The 18744-nt window shown below is 40.2% G+C and overlaps 1 protein-coding gene across 15 annotated transcripts in view; it reads left to right on the forward strand.

Moving 5' to 3' along the window:
• Positions 1-18744, forward strand: part of ADGRV1 (adhesion G protein-coupled receptor V1) — a 412444-nt gene that overhangs the window by 150392 nt on the left and 243308 nt on the right. For all 15 annotated transcript variants that reach the window (XR_013635788.1, XR_013635786.1, XR_013635787.1 and 12 more), the window contains 10 exons: positions 416-580; positions 2086-2203; positions 5388-5511; positions 7109-7247; positions 7338-7523; positions 7908-8140; positions 10126-10274; positions 11733-11934; positions 12289-12508; positions 15240-15479. Coding sequence is in view for 12 of the 15 variants with exons in the window: in XM_078852802.1 (XP_078708928.1) it covers positions 416-580; positions 2086-2203; positions 5388-5511; positions 7109-7247; positions 7338-7523; positions 7908-8140; positions 10126-10274; positions 11733-11934; positions 12289-12508; positions 15240-15479 (1776 nt within the window). In the remaining 3 variants the exon portion in view is untranslated. The remainder of the gene's footprint in view (positions 1-415; positions 581-2085; positions 2204-5387; positions 5512-7108; positions 7248-7337; positions 7524-7907; positions 8141-10125; positions 10275-11732; positions 11935-12288; positions 12509-15239; positions 15480-18744) is intronic.

The raw sequence follows: 18744 nt of genomic DNA on the forward strand, positions 1-18744 counted from the left end.
AGTATCTGTTGAATATATTAATGATATATTGCAACAATGTTTTTCATAGAAATCAAAGATAGAAAAGGCCTGTAAATTTATCTAATCCTTTCTTTTTCTCGTGTTTGATTGTTCTCTACTGTATATTTTCCAGTGCTGTGTCCACTGGTGACTCATATGTAATTGCGTTGTATCATAGTGGATACAGAAATAACTTAAGTGGTTAATCTTTGCTAACAGAATTCAACAGTACATGTCTGCATTAACTTCTGTTGATTTTTTGGTCTTGTGTCTTGGAGACACAGTTGAGAATAATATCATTTTAGATGTCATTGATAGCAATATTTATAATTTTTCCAAAGCAGTGGTTATAAAAACATAACATGTGAATGTTTTTTCTTAGCTCTTCCCTAACTCCTCCTCCTCCTCTTTTCAGGTGACAGTTAAGGAGCCCCAGTCACCTGGAGACTCTGCTGCAACTGTGTTGCTGACTGTGAGTCGGAGTCAAGGAGGACGGGGGGCAGTCCGAATAATATGGATTTTGGAGGAGGCAGCTAGATATGATCTCACTCCTCTGAATGGAACTCTTTACTTTAATGAGGTACTCCCAGAATTTCAACATCCCATTTGCTTCCCTTACATTTGCTTACGATTTCTTCTTTCTCATATATAGTTATATACTTGTACATTACAGACTTGTACACAGTCGTAGTCTGTTACAACACAATAAAAAATATCTGGTAGTTTTGACAACATGCCACATGCTTTCCAAACAGAAAAGAAGGGATGGCCCATTCCCTGGAGGACCTTGGTATAGGGTAAGTCACCCAGGGAATGTGGCATTTTAAAATGTTATAAATTGTCTTTTTAAAAAGAATAAAAATCTTATAGAAATGTAATAATGACCATGGAGAACAGTTATTCCATTGCATTAGCTGACAGTCTAAACAGACATGCAACTTGCGAGGTCTGGGAAGAGATAAAAAATAAATTCAGGAAGTATTCTTTTTAAAAGAACAGTGATTACCATGTGACCCTCAAACTAGCTAGTGTTAATTGCTAAGCTGTAGGCTTCATGGCAGAAGAGAGTCTTGAGGTAGGATTTAAAAGTTTAAGTACTGTGAAGCTATTGTTGTTGACATTAATAGATTAATTTCTGTTACAAATTATACACTGTGCTGAGCCAAAACATCCATTTAACAGAATGAATTCTGTTTTACTGTCTTCTGGTGCATTGCTACTTTATACTGATTGCAGCATGTATTATATTTATCATCCAGATATATTGCCACTGGAAACTTTAAGGAATAATGTCTCTTAGTGGTTTTGAAGATATACAACCAACTTTCACTTTCAGGTTTGCCAACTGTTTAATGTTCATGTAAAGAAAGTTTGCTGAGGCTGTAGCCAGCACCAGCAGCTGTTGAGAATTCTAACAAACTGCAATACAGCTCCTTTCTGGGCAGACTGTTATCATGAAAAACACTTGGGGATATTCCACTAGCCTAGAGCTGGTCATGAAGCAGAATTTGTCGCCGGTTTTGGTTTTGGATGCCAAAATCTTGGAATTCTTAGTGAAACCTAAATACTGCAAAATGTCATTGTGGAAAAATTGCAGCAAGAACATTTTGGTGTTTCTGATATGAAACATAATCTCTAGCTCCACAGCAGCCCACCTGGTGGTCTCTCAGGATTGGGCTGCCCAGAGAGCCAGCCACCTTGGGGGGAGACAGCCTGCCTGTGCATGAGGGAAGGCAGTCTGGGGTGCTGGACAGCAGGTGGGCTGTAGGGGAGCCAGAGAACCAGACATCCTGGCAGCCTACCAGGTTGCTGCAGGGGAGTTGAGGATCCTGGAGAACTAGGCAGGCTTGCAGGAAGCCAGGTGAGGTAGCAAGGCTGTCTGGTTTCCATAGAAAGTTTAATCAGAATCGACATGCTTCTGCAGAACTTGTCAATTCTGTCGAATGTGCCAAGTGCTGTACTCTCTTAACTCATATTAACTTCAGTAGAAATTAAGAGCTTCAGATCCTTGCATCATCAGGCACTTTGTTTGATCTCACCTGAAAAATATCAGCCTAACTCATTTTCCTTCTCTTTCTGATTCAGACTGAATCCCAGAAGACAGTTGTTTTACGAGCAATACAAGATGGCCTACTGGAGGGGAATGAAATGTATACCATCCAGCTGGTGTCTACTGATAATGCAGAGATATCCCCAATAAACGGTAAGGAAATAATTTGCTATTTCATCATGTGAGGCAGCTTCCAATTATAATTCCAGAAGGCATTTTTATGCTAGATTTTTGTTTTGAAATATCTGTTTTGTATGAATGTGTATAGCTAGCTAACCACATTTTGAAATTCTCAGTCCTCCTTAAATTGTTTTACTAACTAGCTGTTGATTTACTGAACAAAAATCATTAGGGGACATTTTTGAGATCATAGTTTTTCACCCAAATTAATTGTGGGCATATAAAAATTGTGACTATATAAAATAATTAAGTGTTAAAAGTGCCTAAGGAACTGGAAGCTTTTGAAAATCAAAAATTGAAAATGTTAGGAAGTGCAAGGTAAAGGCATATAAGTTCTATAAGCCAAATACTCTCCACAATGAGCTTTTAATGAAGACTATAGCTTTCTGTCTATTTAAGGTCAGAATTTTGTCCTAAATTCTGATTTATAATTCACAATTGTGTCAATTTCTAAATGTGTGATGTAGACAACTCATTTTAAATATAGCATTCTCCCCCGGTACTCAGTTACATGTAATGGAATCTTGCAATTTTCTAACTCATCCTGTGCCTTCGGAAAGTCACTTAAGCTGCTTGGTTGAAATCTTGGCCCCATTCAAGCTAATGGCAAAACTTCCATTGATTTCACTTTAGCTAGTATTTCATGCCTTGGGTTTGATTCTGATCCCAGCTACAATGTTCCCTCTAATTTTTTCCGTTCATGTGCGGAATGAATTTTGTTATGTGTAACAATATTGAGGTAGTCTGCAGGTGTGCGCCACCAGTAGAAACAAAAAACCTAGATATAAATTACCCTCACATATTATATAGTATAGTTTAACTCAGAGATTTTTTTCATTAATGGTAAGGCAGCAATTTAAACAAGGGCCAAAATCTGTGCTCGTCACTTGAGCAGAAAGCCCATGGGAGTTTTTCTTAACTAATGATGGCAGAATTTGGCCCTAGAGGTGAATACTTTAAAAAATCTACCATCAGCAGCATATTTAAACCTGGATTGTCACCTTCAAGTTCAACAAATTTAAAAATTCCCTCGACATGCTGTCTGGAAACATCAAATGTTCAATCTGTCATTTTGAAAACAAAACATCTGGGGCATAATTATGCAGTGAAGTATTTGTACACAGTATTCTTTTCACGTGAAATCTGCAAACAAAATCTAAATCTTTATGTACGAGCTTCAGAACTGAGACCTGCTAGCAATGCAAGCAATGTGAAAATTAGAATCCCTATTAATCTTCTTTAAAGTGAGTTACACACACACACAGCATACTTTTGAAAGGAAATTACTCCAATCTTAACAGCAGTACATACACCGTTAGTGTTATAGTACATTTCTATTCAAAAAGAGAAAATTACCTGATTCTAACATAGTGGATTGTGAAACTACATGGAGTTTATAGAAATGCAGTATTGATGGTTACATTATCTCACTGGGTTGCTATTTCTACATATTGAACTGTTGGTCAACATTTGCCAACTTATTCAGCACATCAGAGTTCATGGGAGTTTTTGCAACAGGAGCAGGAGTTAGCATACAAATAGACCCAAATAGATTAATACCAAACCCCTTTATTTAGGAAGTTTTGAGCAAAGTTTAAAGATTCAAAATCAAACAACATACGTACCAACAAAGATCAGGCTTCCCCTGCAAAAATTTGTAAGAAACCACTTTCTTTGGATATGCAAGTTGTTTATCTAGACTCTTGAAGATAGTCTACAGGAAGTCCTTAATTAGTTTCCAAGTGGAAATTTGCATCTATACAGCAAAGGGCATCTTCCGTTTCTTTTTTTCTTTTAATTCTTCATCTTTTAAAAAAAACTAAACAAATTATATAATTTTGAAAAGCACAAACTTGTGCCACTAAAATCTACACAGAAAATAACTGCTGGTTTTTTTGGAAAGCAACAGTTGATTAATCATTTCCTTTTTAGACTATGTTGCAGCCCAACTCCTGATAGAGTGGATTGATAGATTTATAGCAACATTTTTTTAAAAGTACTTGATGACAACAGGGATGTCTCTCGAAGGAATTGCATGAGCTTTAAAAAATAAAAGGAAGAAAGAAAAAGAAAGAAAGAAGGTAGAGGGAGTAATGCAGTGTGCAGAGTTGAAGCGCAGATAACATTGTGCTTTAAAAAAAATCATATCTAGCTATTTCAGCGCCCTCCATCCACTTCTGCAGAGTGAGAACAGCATCAGTAGCCCAGACTCAGACCCATGCCCTTGTGCCCAGAGAAGTCACCCACTCTTTCCCGAGCCTCAATACCCCTGAGCCCAGGTTTCCCAGTTTGGGTTCCCTCCTGTGTGCCAATCACACACCTGCCCAGTGTGTTGCTGCAGACCCAGAAGTTGCTGGTGCTACTCACTTGGGGTTGCAGCTGCACTAAGCACAGCCTGGGCAGCTCAGCCGCTTGTCTCCCGGTCCCTTTGTTACCTCCCTGAACTCCTGGCTGCTTGCAGCCATTCACAAGCCTCTGCTCTCATTGGTTCCTTCCCAGTGAGGAGCGGGAGGCCCAGGAGAGAAGCACGGCCTGGGGGAGGAGGATGGGGAGGGTGTTGTGCAAAAATCAGACTGCAGAGTACTGTGCTCTGGCCCTGAGAGTCCTGGGGTGGGGCGGGGATGAGGTGCCCCTACCACTGCCCCTCTCCACGAGCTTGGGTGGCTGGGGCTCCCTGCTGCTCGGTTTCCCACCAGCTGCCTGGCTGCCTCAGCCCCCACTCCACGCTGCCCTCTCCGCTGTTCTCCAGCCCCGGCCCCTCCTGGGTGCCCTCCTGCCATCGCTGAGGATGTGTGCACCTGTGCAGCTATAATAGTCAAATGTGCAGCACTTGATGGAGTGCTGCTTGGCCTGCAGCTTAGAGGGAACACTGGTAGTGGAGGTATACCTGTATAGAACCAGTGTAAGGGGAGATCAGAATCAGGCCACCTGAATCAGATTTCCCATTTGCAAAATAAAGATAAAACAGCATTTTGCTAGCATGGTGTTTTACATATTAGTTAATACAGTATTTATAAAGTGTTTAAAAGGGCTAAGTATTATGTGCAAGTTATTTTAATTAATATTTCTGCTCTTGCTATAATCTTGTGTACTAACTTGGATGTACTGAAAATGTTATTCATTTATTATCATAAAATCTTTCTTCCTCTCTTCGTAGGTCTGGCAACCATCATTATTCTGGGGGATCAGGGAGCTTCTGGGGTGGTTGGGATAGCTCCATCTTCCAACCATATTCTCATTGGGGAACCCTCAGGAAAGTATAACGGAACTGCTTTTATTAGGTAGGTGCATCATTGATTTCTCTGCTCATATTTTGAGTACACATTTCCTTTTAGTACAAAAAGGGTGGGCAACAATTGCCTGACTTCCATTGGTGCTGCTCATCCACATTTCCCACAGAAGTCTGTGGGAGTTGCTGGTGTTCACCACTTCTGAAAATCAGGTCAATAACCGTTTATTTTCAAAGGAATTGCAAAACATACATCAGTCTGAAATTATATCAACCCCTGGCACTCAGGAGGGTCTTTCAGGAATGCATGTGATTAAATGCATTAAAAGGAAGAGTTTTTATGGCAATCAAAGCCCCTGCAAAGTTCTCAGGGACTGGAAGAAATCCACTTCACAATTGTGCCTTCGTTTTTGGCTGTGTCTACAGGTGTGTAAAGCGACAGAGTGACCTGGGTTTTGAGTTGAAGCAAAGCATAATGATTTCATTGAATTTTATAACTAAGCACCAGAACACAGAATGCCAAATTCTGACCATTCCAGTGTGGGTGTTCTGGTGGTGGGAAAGGCACAGCTGTCATTGCCCCCTCCTTCTAGAACACTTTTCTGAGGAAAGAGTATTTTGCTGCAACCCTCAAAGAACAAGCTAGTTCTGCCTGTAGCATTGGCAGTCCTACCAGAGAGGTTGTGTGTGGACAAAACCAGCATCTTGCCCTGCCCTGCAGTTTGCCAGGTTGACTGTAGTGGGAGAAGTGCTATCTCCAGGTTTTTAAAGGAGCAGTAAGTAACTTAAATCTCTGTTTTCAGCGGAGTAGCCGTGTTAGTCTGGATCTGTAAAAGCGGCAAAGAGTCCTGTGGCACCTTATAGACTAACAGATGTATTGGAGCATAAGCTTTCATGGGTGAATACCCACTTCGTCGGATGCATCCAAAAAAGTGGGTATTCACCCACGAAAGCTTATGCTCCAATACATCTGTTAGTCTATAAGGTGCCAGAGGACTCTTTGCCGCTTTAACTCTCTGTAGAGTCTTTCTGGAGGCTTTAATCCCTTACAAAGACAAAATTCCTACAGGTTGCTCCCATTCTTTTTCCCTTCCATTGTGCATCTCAGCTTCCTAAAAGGCACAGCTGAACCCAGAGAACTCAATTTTCAGCCCTGGCTCTGCCTGCTTTGTGCTACTGCAAAGCAGGTAAAGAGATATCATAGAATATCAGGGTTGGAAGGGACCTTAGGAGGTCGTCTAGTCCAACCCCCTGCTCAAAGCAGGACCAATCCCCAATTTTTGCCCCAGGTCCCTAAATGGCCTTCTCAAGGATTGAACTCACAGCCCTGGGTTTAGCAGGCTAAGGCTCAAACCACTGAGCTATCGCTCCTCCTCTAGAGAGGCAGCCAGTGATCCCCTCCCAACATCAGGGAAGCTTAGTATACGCAATACTGCAAATACTACAATACCGTTACCTACTTGCAGAGATAACATTGTCAGAATTGTAATGGTGACCTGCTATATTAAATTCAAGCTTCAGTGAGGCTGATAATGTTTGGCTGAGTCACAGATTCATAACAACCTAGGCAGAGTACCAGCCATCTCTTGCACAGATAAAATAAAACATGTATAGGAAACACAACAATGTGTATATGTTCTTACTTACAGCCTAGTACGTGGCCCAGGGATTTTTGGGGAGGTCACTGTGTATTGGAATATAACTCCCCCTCTACAGAAGGAATTTGCTGAGATATCAGGGACCTTGACAATGCGAGATAGGCAGTCTGCAGCTGTTATACTAATACAGGTGAGAGAGATCTATAGCATTGGTTATTCCAGTACTCTTTTTGTTAGTAGTTAATGGTAGAGCTCAGCTTTATTTGTTTGTTTTCTGTAGGCTATAGATGATAACCTTCCTGAAGAGAAGAGTTACTACCAGTTTCATCTATCTAGAGTCAGTGATGGAGGAGTCATAAATGAGTCTACTAGCATAGCAAATATCACCATGGTTGCTAGTGACTTCCCCTATGGGCAATTTGCATTTTCACAGGAAACTCTTCAGACAACAGAAGAAGAAAAATCGGTATTGAGTTAAAAGATTAAAATCCTTAAAAATGGAGGAATTAATCTGAAATGTGAATTTTTAATGCTTTTGGTAGCTGTCGTTATCTATGTACAGTGGATGCCAATTTCCTACAAATAAATAGCTGAGACTTTATTTCTGCATGTGTGCAATACAGTGTAATGTGTGATTCTGTGTGGTGGGCTTTGAGAGATATTTGAAGTGGCTGGCCTCTTCTGAGTTGTGTGATTAATTCAATTTCTGTATTTAATCTATATTTAATTTATTTAATGGTTTTATTTAGTAAAACTAATTGATGTGATGTCTGTAGAATAGTGTTCTTAGAAGCATATATAACACAAAATAAAGGCAAAAAGTTAAAACTAAGCTTTTTGTTTCCCTCAGGTTAACATCACTATTGTCCGTTCCAGTGGGTATTATGGTCGAGTGCAACTCTGCTATTGGATATTAAATGGGACTGCAGAGGAGAGCATGGATTTCACTTCCTTGTCAGGGGAGCTTATGTTTGAGCCAGATGAGACTACTCAAAGGATTTCAGTTGAAATCCATGATGATGACCTTCCTGAAGGTCCTGAAGAATTTTCAGTAACTATTACCAAAGTAGAGCTCCAGGGAAGGTAAAGATATATTTCACTGCAGAGGAAAAGATTAGTTACAGGCCCAAAAGTGAACTATGTATATAGAATCTTACCTCACTGCAGTAAATCCCTGATTCTTACTCTGATATAGTAGCTTATTTTCTAACAGTGTAATAATAGAGATTTGGATCAAATATAAATAGAGGGACACCCTCATTTTTCCAACATTTATTACATTAATAAATTACTGATTAATTATTAAAGTGAGGACTCAGTACGTATCACAGAAATTTAATAGCTATTTATTTTTGGATATTCCAGAGAGGTGCAGAAGAGAATGGTGTAGAGATTTACATAGTGAGGAAAATGGAATATCCTGTTCGAAGGTGAAATGCACTTATTCAGTTAGGGTTAAGTTTATAGAATGGGTGATAAATGCTGCAGATCTCTGAAGAGGCAAGAAATAATTTAATGTAATATACTGAAAGGGAGAAAATAGTTTGTAAACTACAAAATTGTAACTTTTGTTGCAATACTTGGGGAAGTATGAACATCTCTAATATAATATGAGGATATTTTTGAGGAAATGGCAAAAAAGAGATATCTTTAATTTTAGCAGAAATAGTCCATCATTTCTTTACTGTTGATTGAAAAAGTATAAATAAATGAGATACAATCCTGCCTAGAACTAAGAACCAAAGATTGTTTCATCCCAATCTAGAAATCTACTTTCAGTATGTTATATTACTATATAGGAACCTCAGACTAAAGCTTATGAAATTAACTATTTTATAATTTGTAAGCTTTTTACAACAAAATGATACACTCAAAGATTTGGACCTTCAACACTCCTCTCCCGGCTGACAAAATGATACAATGGTGAAGTCCAAGACTAAAGTAAATACAACCCACACCTCCATCAAACTTCATTAAGTGTCCTTGTGCTACTTGGGTCCTCCCTTATCTTCTGAAAGCACTCAGATCTCTAATGGACTAATGGGATGTCTTGTTGTTGAATGACTGATTGCATTAAAATTCCCATGAGCCTTCATGACTGTCTGAAAACTTAGTCTATTTCCTGTAAATAAGTAAAAATGTAGTATATTTGATATGGTGCCCTAAGTATGACCCTGGGAAGGAGCAAGTTTAATTTTTGAATAGTTTTCATAATTTCTTTAGCTCTGAGTTTCCAAGGCTCAGTCCTCAGAGCCTTTCTTCTAGTTGGGGAAAAGTTTGCTGATGGAAATATAAAATATTTGCCTGTGAAGAATGCTTTCTCTGTGAGCAAATCCCACAAATTCGTCACTCCTTGCAAAACCTGCAGTAACTGATATTTTTTCCATAAAGCTTTACCCCTCCAACCTCTGATTTAAATTTGGCCTCTGTCACTTAGTGTTTACTTGCCAACTGTACTGAATTTCTTGGCATAGAACTAAATTTTGTCTTGTCAATACTCTGTAACTTTGATATTGTACGATTTTCATCATATTCTTCTGCAGGAAATTTCTTTCTACTACTGGTGTCCATACTGGGCATGCTAATCTTAGGCCCTAATCCCAAAAGAGATCCACAAGTGCAGATCATTATGACAAAATATTTCACAGAAGCTATGCACCAACAATGGGAGACAGCACAAGCAACAGTCCACACTTGAGCCTTTGTAGATTCAGGGCTTTAAGGTTTATCTCTTGGGGTATAATCTCATTAATAGATAGTTTTGTCACTGTCTGTTCTCACAGAACAATCAGGTTACTGTTTCTGTACTTCCCAAGGGTTTGTGAAGTTGGTTGCAAATAAAATTGGAAAGACGTGACAATGGAGAGACTTTCATTTTCAGGGAAGAAAAAAACACCTCTGTCCTGCACTTGTTCTGCTTTTGAAAGGTGTGGCTGGGAGGGTTGTGACAATAACTGTAAAAGAACCAAAGTACTTGTGGAGTCTACAAAATGACATACAGGCATCTTGAGCCCATTTCTTTTTATAAAAGCTAACATATCTTTATTTTCTTCTCATGCTCTTGCAAGTGGATTTGATTTTGCTGTTAGAGAAAATGGACTGCAAGTGGACCAGCCCCCTGGGATAGGAAACATCTCCACAGTTCACATCATTATAACAAAAAATGACAATGCAGAGGGCATCATTGAGTTTGATCCGTGGTATATCACTCTGCAAGGTAGGTTAATGTTTAAATTTATGCTGCAATTTAAAGGATAGGCTTGCGACTACAGCACAGGATTGGTGGTCAAGGCTTCTGGGCTCTATTCTTGACTTTGCCACAAGCTTCATGTATGTTCTTGGGTAAGTGATTGAGCTTCATTCCCTGCTTTCAGCCTTTGTAAACGAGGATGAATACAGTTTTGCAAAAGTCTGTTTGCTCACCTGTCTGGGGGAAGTGTTTTTTTTAAGGAGTAAGGAAATAGTATTATATTTTTCATTATCAGTCATCATAGAAAAGGAAAGGCATGTAGATTTTGTGCCTGGGCTGGTATATTTTGCAATCTGGAATGATACCTACTTAGAACAGGTGTTGTGAGGCTTATTTCAATGGCAATTATAAAACATTTGAGATCCTGAGATGGGAAGTTTTATAGAAGAGCAAAGTATTACCATTATGATTATTATTTATCTTCTCATGTATTACAGTCAAATGTTTGTATTCGTTATGGTGTACTTTTGTATGACATACTGAGGTAAATGAATCCTAGCTATGGCTCCAGAGAAATAAATAGAGGATCACCAGGGATGAATCTGGCCTTTGATATCTTCAGTAATAAGTAAAATCTCTGAAAATATCCGTATCTTTGCCGCCACCACTACATTGGATTACTGCAATATGAAGCTCTATTTAAGACTGCTCTTGAAGATCCCTGCAAGCTTCAGCTAGTGTGAAATGTGGCAGCCTCCCTACTTAGTTGAGCAAGTAGTCTAAAGTATATTACAGCTGAGTTTTGTGCATTGCACTGGCTAGCCATTTACTTATCGGTCCAGTTCAGTTCAAGATGTTATTAATTGGTAAAGCCTTATATTGTTTAAGATGTGTCTTAAGACTACCTTGATTCTTATTCATTCACCGTATTAATTGGGCATGCATTTGCTTTTACATATTCTCTGAAGATCATGAATAGTTGCTATAATTATCATACTGTACTTTACAAAGTAATCTACAAATTCTCTATTGAGGGAACTGTAAACTGACAAATCATAATGAGTGTAGCATTGTATTCTTTGTTATTGATTCAGTTATTAAAGTTTAAAATAATGTGCATGTATTTTGATCAGTGTCAAAACCTGAGAGGGGAAAAAAAGAGAACCTAGAAACATAAGACAGCTGGATGTTGTTCAAAGCTTCTCTGTATATCTGATTAAAGAAAGTGCACATAATTCTCTTATGGGAAACAAGTGATAATCCATTTATGTATATTATAATGTTGTTAATCACTCTGTTGCCAATTTTTAGAAGCAGTTGGCTCAATTGCCCGAGCAATTCATGCCCTTGTGAGTACAATGGGCACATAAGTGTATAATCACCTATTTTGGGTGTCTAAATGGTTATTTACATGTATAGTTTATGAAGCTACTCTGAAAAATGCGCTCTTATTGTACAGTAGGTCATTTTGAATTACTCTTGCAGTGGAAGAGGATGTTGGAATGATCATGATTCCTGTAGTGAGAAAGCGTGGAACTCATGGCTATGTGACAGCTGATTTTCTCTCTCAAAGTATTTCTGCACTTCCTAATGGTATTGACTACAGTGTCAATAATAACTCAGTCATCTTTCATCATGGCCAGAACCAGAGTTTTATCAGTGTCTCTATTACAGATGATGATGAAAGGTAATGGTGTTGGATCTTTGTTTAGTTATTCATGTGTTACCCTATAATTGTTTAGAAATCCAGTTTTAGCCCATTGCATGCTACATACTTATACTTTGATTTAAAGAGAACAAACCAAGGAGTGTGCAGAAAGTTAGGACAGCCCTTGGCTGCTGCTACCAAGTCACTGAATTACCTTTATTTCAGATCTTAGGTTTATGCAAAGAAAAGGAATAATCAACAATACATTCATTGCTTCATGTACATTTAAAATAGTGCATATATGCAATCAACAAGGCAACTTACTAGATTTTCAGCATTTATTTTTACTCCATGTTTGTTAGTGTTTTAAAGACTCTGATCTCTTTGACCCAGGGAGTTTGCAGAGCAGTTTGAAATCCAGCTGATAGGAGCCACCGGAGGAGCAGTCCTTGGGCTCCACCTAGTGAGTCAAATCACTATTGCTAAGAGCGACTCCCCTAATGGACTTGTCCGATTCCTCAACCAAAGCCGAATTATTGTTCCAAACCCCAGTTCCTTGCTGACACTGTCCTTGGTGCTGGAAAGAACTGGAGGATTGATAGGAGAAACTCAGGTAGGCCTTGCCTTTCAAAGCATTTTGTGTAATTTTCAATAAAAATAAGATATAATTTCACTCTATAAAATCATGTTGAGAGAAGGAAGGTATGTAATTTATTAAATTCATAGGTTGAAAATATAATAGCAATAATGTATTACTACTTTGCATTTCCATAGGACTTTACATTTGAGGCTCTCAAAGCGCTTTATGCACATGAATGAATTTAGACCCCACTAAAACTACTGTAAAGTAGATGTTATCTCTTTATTTACCCTCTGCTTGAAGACCAGAAAATTGAGATGTCAAGAAATTAAGTGACTTGTCCCAGGTCACACAAGAATTGTGTTAAAGAGCTGAGAATAAAACTTAGAAGAGAATCTAGCCCCAAACTTACAGCCACCTGTCGAGGGCTGCCTTACATGCCGCACAGTACCCAGAGCCCCCTTCAACATTCAGCACTACAAGCACTTCCCCTCCTGCCTCCATTCATCAGGGCTTGTGAAAGGAGGCAGCATTGTTTCACTTACATCAGTCCTGCTGCTCCTGTTCAGAGAATTCTCCCTAACCCCTTGCAGCTGCAATGGCATGTATGTGGCTCCATGTCTTCTGATTCCCAGTCCTATGCCATAACTTGAAGACTGTTTTTCCTTGCCATTTATTGGGGGGCAGAATAACGGTTTAATGTTGACTTCTCTCTGGAACTATAAATAGCAAGTGTGTCTGATTCTTCTCTCATATCAGTTTCACACATTTCGTTCAGTTACATTCATTTACATTGGTGTAACAGAATGATCAGACCCTGTCTCCTTCAGCATATATGTTTACAACAATTACTTACTCTAATGGTGAATGTACATCCTCTTCTCCTAAATATTTCAGATCCCATCATTTAAACATTACCTTAATAAAACTCTTAAAGTAATGTGCATTGGTTTAATTACAGCAAATGATCAGATATGATTTTAACTTAAACACATCAGTTTTTTCCATGCTGCCTATTACACATGGAATTCTTTCCAGTGACTAGTCTGTTAAGCCACTGCCCTCTCTTCCTTCAAATCCTGCCTCATTACCCAGTTGCGCCATGATGTTTGCTGGGGATGACCTATTTTATTTACTTACTTATACTTACATAATTAAAACCAGAGGTGAAAGTAAGCCGGTCGGGTCCAATACGGCGTACCGGCAAGAGCCAGTATGCTGTGCTGGACCGGACCAGCTTTCCCGATGGTGATTTAAAAGGCCCATGCTCCTGCCACTGTGGGGAGCCCCGGGCCATTTAAATCACCTCTGGAGCTCCGGCAGCGGGACTTGGGCAGTGCTTTAAAGGATCCGGGGCTCCCCTGCCACTGTGGGAAGCCCCGGACCCTTTAAAGCACCACCGGAGCTCTGGCAGTGGGGCTCGGGCGGGGGATCCCCGCTGTGGCTGGAGCCCGGGGCTCTGGCAGCCGGGCTCCAGCAGGGATTTAAAATGCCTGGAGCTCTGCGGTGGCCAGAGCCTCGGGCCCTTTAATTCACCCCTGAGTCCCAGGGCTCCCAGCCGCCTCTGCAGCCCTGGGGCCTTTAAATTGCCTCTTCCGGTTGAGGTCACGCCTCTTCCGGTTGAGGCCACGCCCCACTCAGGACTCTGGCATACTGGTAAGTCCTTTAAGTCAGTGGTTCTCAAAGGGTCTGCTGCTTGTTCAGGGAAAGCCCCTGGCGGGCCGGACCAGTTTGTTTACCTGTTGCGTCCGCAGGTTCGGCTGATCGCGTCTCCCACTGGCCGCAGTTCAGGCCAATGGGGGCTGCGGGAAGCGACGCGGGCTAAGGGACGTGCTGGCCGCCCTTCCCACAGCCCCCATTGGCCTGGAGTGGCGAACCACGGCCAGTGGGAGCTGCGATTGGCCGAACCTGCGGACATGGCAGGTGAACAACCGGTCCAGCCTGCCAGGGGCTTTCCCTGAACAAGCGGCTGACCGGCTTTGAGAACCACTGCTTTAAGTTACTTTCACCCCTGATTAAAACCCAGACAAACATTCCCCACACAAAAAAGCCACAAAACTCCACTTCTAACTGATTTGGAGCTATCAAGCAGTATAGCTATACGATAAACTGAATAATATTACTCTTGTCCTCCTTTTTCTTTCCCTCCTAATTTTTATTACATTCTTTTCCTATGTCATACATTAAATTAGCCCCCAAATCCTGTCCAGATACAGGTGCTTTATTATTTGCAATGTAAAATTAAGAACGTACATGAGTCTTCGCAGGATTTTGAGGACTTTGAGTATAAGCTCTTTGGGGCAAAGACTTTATCTGGTGTGTTTAGTACAAGATGTGGCAGGGCAGAGTTCTAATCTTGATTAGAGCTTTTGGGTTCTACAGTAATAAAAGTTAATAACATACATAATTTTTTTCCTGTGTGTGCTCATTAAAATAAAGTTTTGATTCTTTTCTGTTTATTAACATCCATAATTTTGAAGTTTTGTTTTTAAAGTAATAGTCAGAATAACCCTTCACTGTTTCTCTTTTTTCTGTCTCTAGGTTAATTTTTAGAAAATATTATGATTAGAGAGAAGAGTCCGATGTTACAGTTATGTTGTGTGCCATCCATTCTCTTAACAGTATAGTATGACTGTATAATCACATACCAGATATACTGATTCTTAGGATAGTATAATTGGGTTACACTGTTACTTCTTCCCTTTGTTGTGAGGCTGTTATTAAATTGACGCGACTCTACATTTGAAACTAATATTTTCCACAGATTAATTGGGACATTTTAGGACCCAATTCAGAAGAGGCATTGTCCCCCCTGAGCAGTGACATTGGTGACCCTGTGAATGGATCATTCTATTTTAGAGAAGGAGAAGGAGGTCTGAGAACTATTAGTCTGAAAATCTACCCTCATGGAGAAGTTGAAGTTCAGGAGATCTTCATTATTAGGCTGAGCCTTGTGAAAGGTGAAACAGAAATAGACCCCAAGGCTACCAACATTACCCTAATAGTAAGTTGTTACTTTTTTTCCCTTGAGGATTATTTCTGAAGAGTTTTTGAATTTAATCCAACAGATTGCCTAGTTTATCATTCCACTCCCTCGTCTCATGTCTTACCCAGCAACAGTATTACAGAAGCAAGGAGGTAAAGGATCCATGAATCAAGGCTGTTATCTTAGCACCAACCTGGCCCTATTCCCTTCCAGTTGTCTTAGCTTTCTGAACTGAAAGTATGGAGTGGAACCTCATGCCCAAATTCTTAGTTTGCATTCTGTGTTTTCCCTATCCTCCTCTTTTCTCTTTCAGCTTCTGTATGTAAAAGGAAAGCAAGAAGAAATCCAGCTACAGAAGAATAAAAAGTATGGGTAATGGGGGGAGAAGAAAGGAGAGGCATGGTAGCAAGGAAAAATCCTTGCTGCAGAGACTTCACAGCTTAAAGCGATTCTGGCAGGAGAGGGGAGAATCCTATGAACAGCCAGCAGGGAAATACATCCTTCTCACATAACAACCTTCTCAGAGCTGTGCATTGAGGTTTGCACAGAATTACGCCGCCCCTCCCCCAGGACCAAGTTTTTTTCCTCAGCCTCTGTTCCATCACCCTACAGTGCTTCCTGTTTTTTTGGCTGGTTTTTTTTTTGGCCTGACAGAAATCTCATCCTCTGAGAAAGGCCCTCAGACAGTCTGTGGGGGGAGAGAGTAGTGGGCATGACAAACTGCATATGTGACATCAAAAAGTGCAAAGCCAAAACAAAGGAGTTTCAGATCCTGGGATAGCTACTCCCATATACTACTACTGCCTCCCATTCCACCCCCTTGCATGTGTCCCTTTGCACATCTTAGTCCAAGCCTTACCTCTTGAATGAAATGATATCGGGGAAGGTCCAAGGACTGGAATTGACTTCAACTCCTTATGGGAGATTCTATCTGTGGCAAAAGTAGAGCCTACATTTGGAGCAAGGCTTCAATCTCTAAATGTCTCTCAAAAATGTTGTCCTGCTTCCCACTTTGGTACTTTGGTCCCATCAACCAAGTCAGGATAGACTTGGTAGGTTCTTGGTCCCTGTTTCCTACTCCAGGTTTACTATGGAAAGCCAAAAATCCCCAGAGGTGTTCTGGACTTTAGGTAAGAATTCCTAAATAAATGCTAACCAATAGGACAGACATCTTTATTATTGGATCTCTAAGTAGTTCAGGGAAGCTGTCTGGGAATTAGAAGATTAATTTGCAAGTTAATCCAGAGTGAATTCCTTTTGCAACTTTACCTTGGAATGTGGACAGATGAATAAGGATGACATGGTTTTCTCTACTTCCAGAAGACCTCTGTTATTGTCAGTTTTACAGTAACTTCTACCCACCAGTCAGATGCCGTGAAAGTTTACTCTCATCCTTGTGTTTCCCATGGCACAACGTTCAACAGGACCTATAGATAATTACTCTCTTAATATAATCCTACCCTCATCTTTATGGGATTGCGTGGAACGTCTACCTAAGGGACATGCTCTCTACGTGTGCTTCCCAACCCCTTCTCACACAAAGTTAAAGATCTATGCCTTCTTCATCCTTACTCATATTGAGTTAAAGATCTGTGCCTGCTGACTGTTTTTCTCCTTATTAGCCATTATTTTTCAAAATAGGACAGTTTTTGAATCTCCCCAAGCTTATTCTGGAGACTCATATCACTGAATGTATTGTTTTAGTTACACTGTGATCTGATCTCTCCATTGCAGGAGAGGAAGCTTCTCTCCGTAGGTGACAAGCAAGCTCTGAAGTTTTACCTGTTTTGTACTTCCAGTTTCAGAAGAATTAAGTCTTTTTTTAAAGGTTACTACAAGGGACAGACTGCCACTGAGACCACAGTGGCTCAGTCAATCAGATATTGTAGTCCATTAGCATATGATCAGGCCATTCTGTCTGAAGTATGGCAACTTCACAGGCTCAGAACTCAGAAGCATTTAACTCTGGAATTTGTTAGGTCATCTCCTGACACTGTCATCTGGCATTATTAATTGGATCTGTCCCTGTTGGCTGACATTTGTTGGTCACTAAGGGTGCCAGCAATCCCCGGATTGCTGCTGTTCAGTAAGATGAAAGAAGAGGGACATAGGATAAGGGAAAATTAGTCACTGATAATTCTGTTCATCATAGTACTTTCTTCCTACATCCATCCCCCTTTTCTCTGGAGATTATCACTTGGGAGTTTTTTCCCCCTCTGGTTTTACTGTCTATTACTTTGCTTTGGAAGTCTCCAATTGGAAAGATAGCTGATGGATTAGTGCTTATATATAAGCCTTGGTTGTCAGGTCTCTTGCCTCCTTGCTTCTGGTAGGTGGAGTCCTAATGCTGTCTGTAATTACTAGTGGTGTGCAGGATGTACAAAGAGAAGACTGTGATAAACAGAATTCCCAGTAAGTAATTTTTCCCAAATCCAACAGAGTATATAATTCACTACAATTATTGAGGGCACCTTATCCCACAAACATCTCAAGGGGCCTTATAATAATAAAATCAAAAAGGTAATTGAAATATATCAAGCACTGAGAAAAAGGACTTTTAATCTGAATCTTTAAAAATGTAATGGTGCCAGTGGTTATTCGACTTCTTGTCCCACTCTCATCTGCATCATAGCTAAACTTGATGGTTGCTAGGCACCTAGGCACTTTAGAAAATTCCTCTAGGCACCTATGTGTGTCTTCAGGTACCTAAATACCTTTAAAATGTAGGGCCTAACGACCAATATAATAATAATTCCCCCCTCCGCCAATATTTGATTGTGTGGGGTAGGGGGAGGGACACAGGAAGATGGGATTTAAAATGTGATATTGATATCCAGAGACTGAAATTCTCTACTTATTCACTGAAAAGGAATAGCGCAAGCAGTGTTCGATCTAGCTTCTCCACACTGTCCCGTCAATAGAACTGTTTAAATATTGTGTTTGTGTTTGCGTGCAATGCATATTATTCATCCAGTTGTTACTCTGTGAATAATTAGCTCTAGTATTTGTCTGGCCCTGTCCACCAAAATGCCTCTTCTGTGATCTGGAGAAGCCACCTCTAGTAGTAAGAAGGGGGAGTTCAGTCTCCAAAGCCATTAAATCACTGGTGCCGCTGCTGAGATTGCAGACTAGAGTGCCAGTGAGTGCCCATTATGATTCTGGTATGTGTTGTGGCTCCTATTCACTAGGGGCTGGATTGAATCCATTCAATCAATTAACTTCAATTACCACACTAAAAGGTGAGAATCAGAAACCTAGAGGTGAAGTGTTCTGTACCCCACTA

This window comes from Lepidochelys kempii, chromosome 5, assembly GCF_965140285.1.
Source record: "Lepidochelys kempii isolate rLepKem1 chromosome 5, rLepKem1.hap1, whole genome shotgun sequence".
NCBI lineage: Eukaryota > Metazoa > Chordata > Testudines > Cheloniidae > Lepidochelys > Lepidochelys kempii.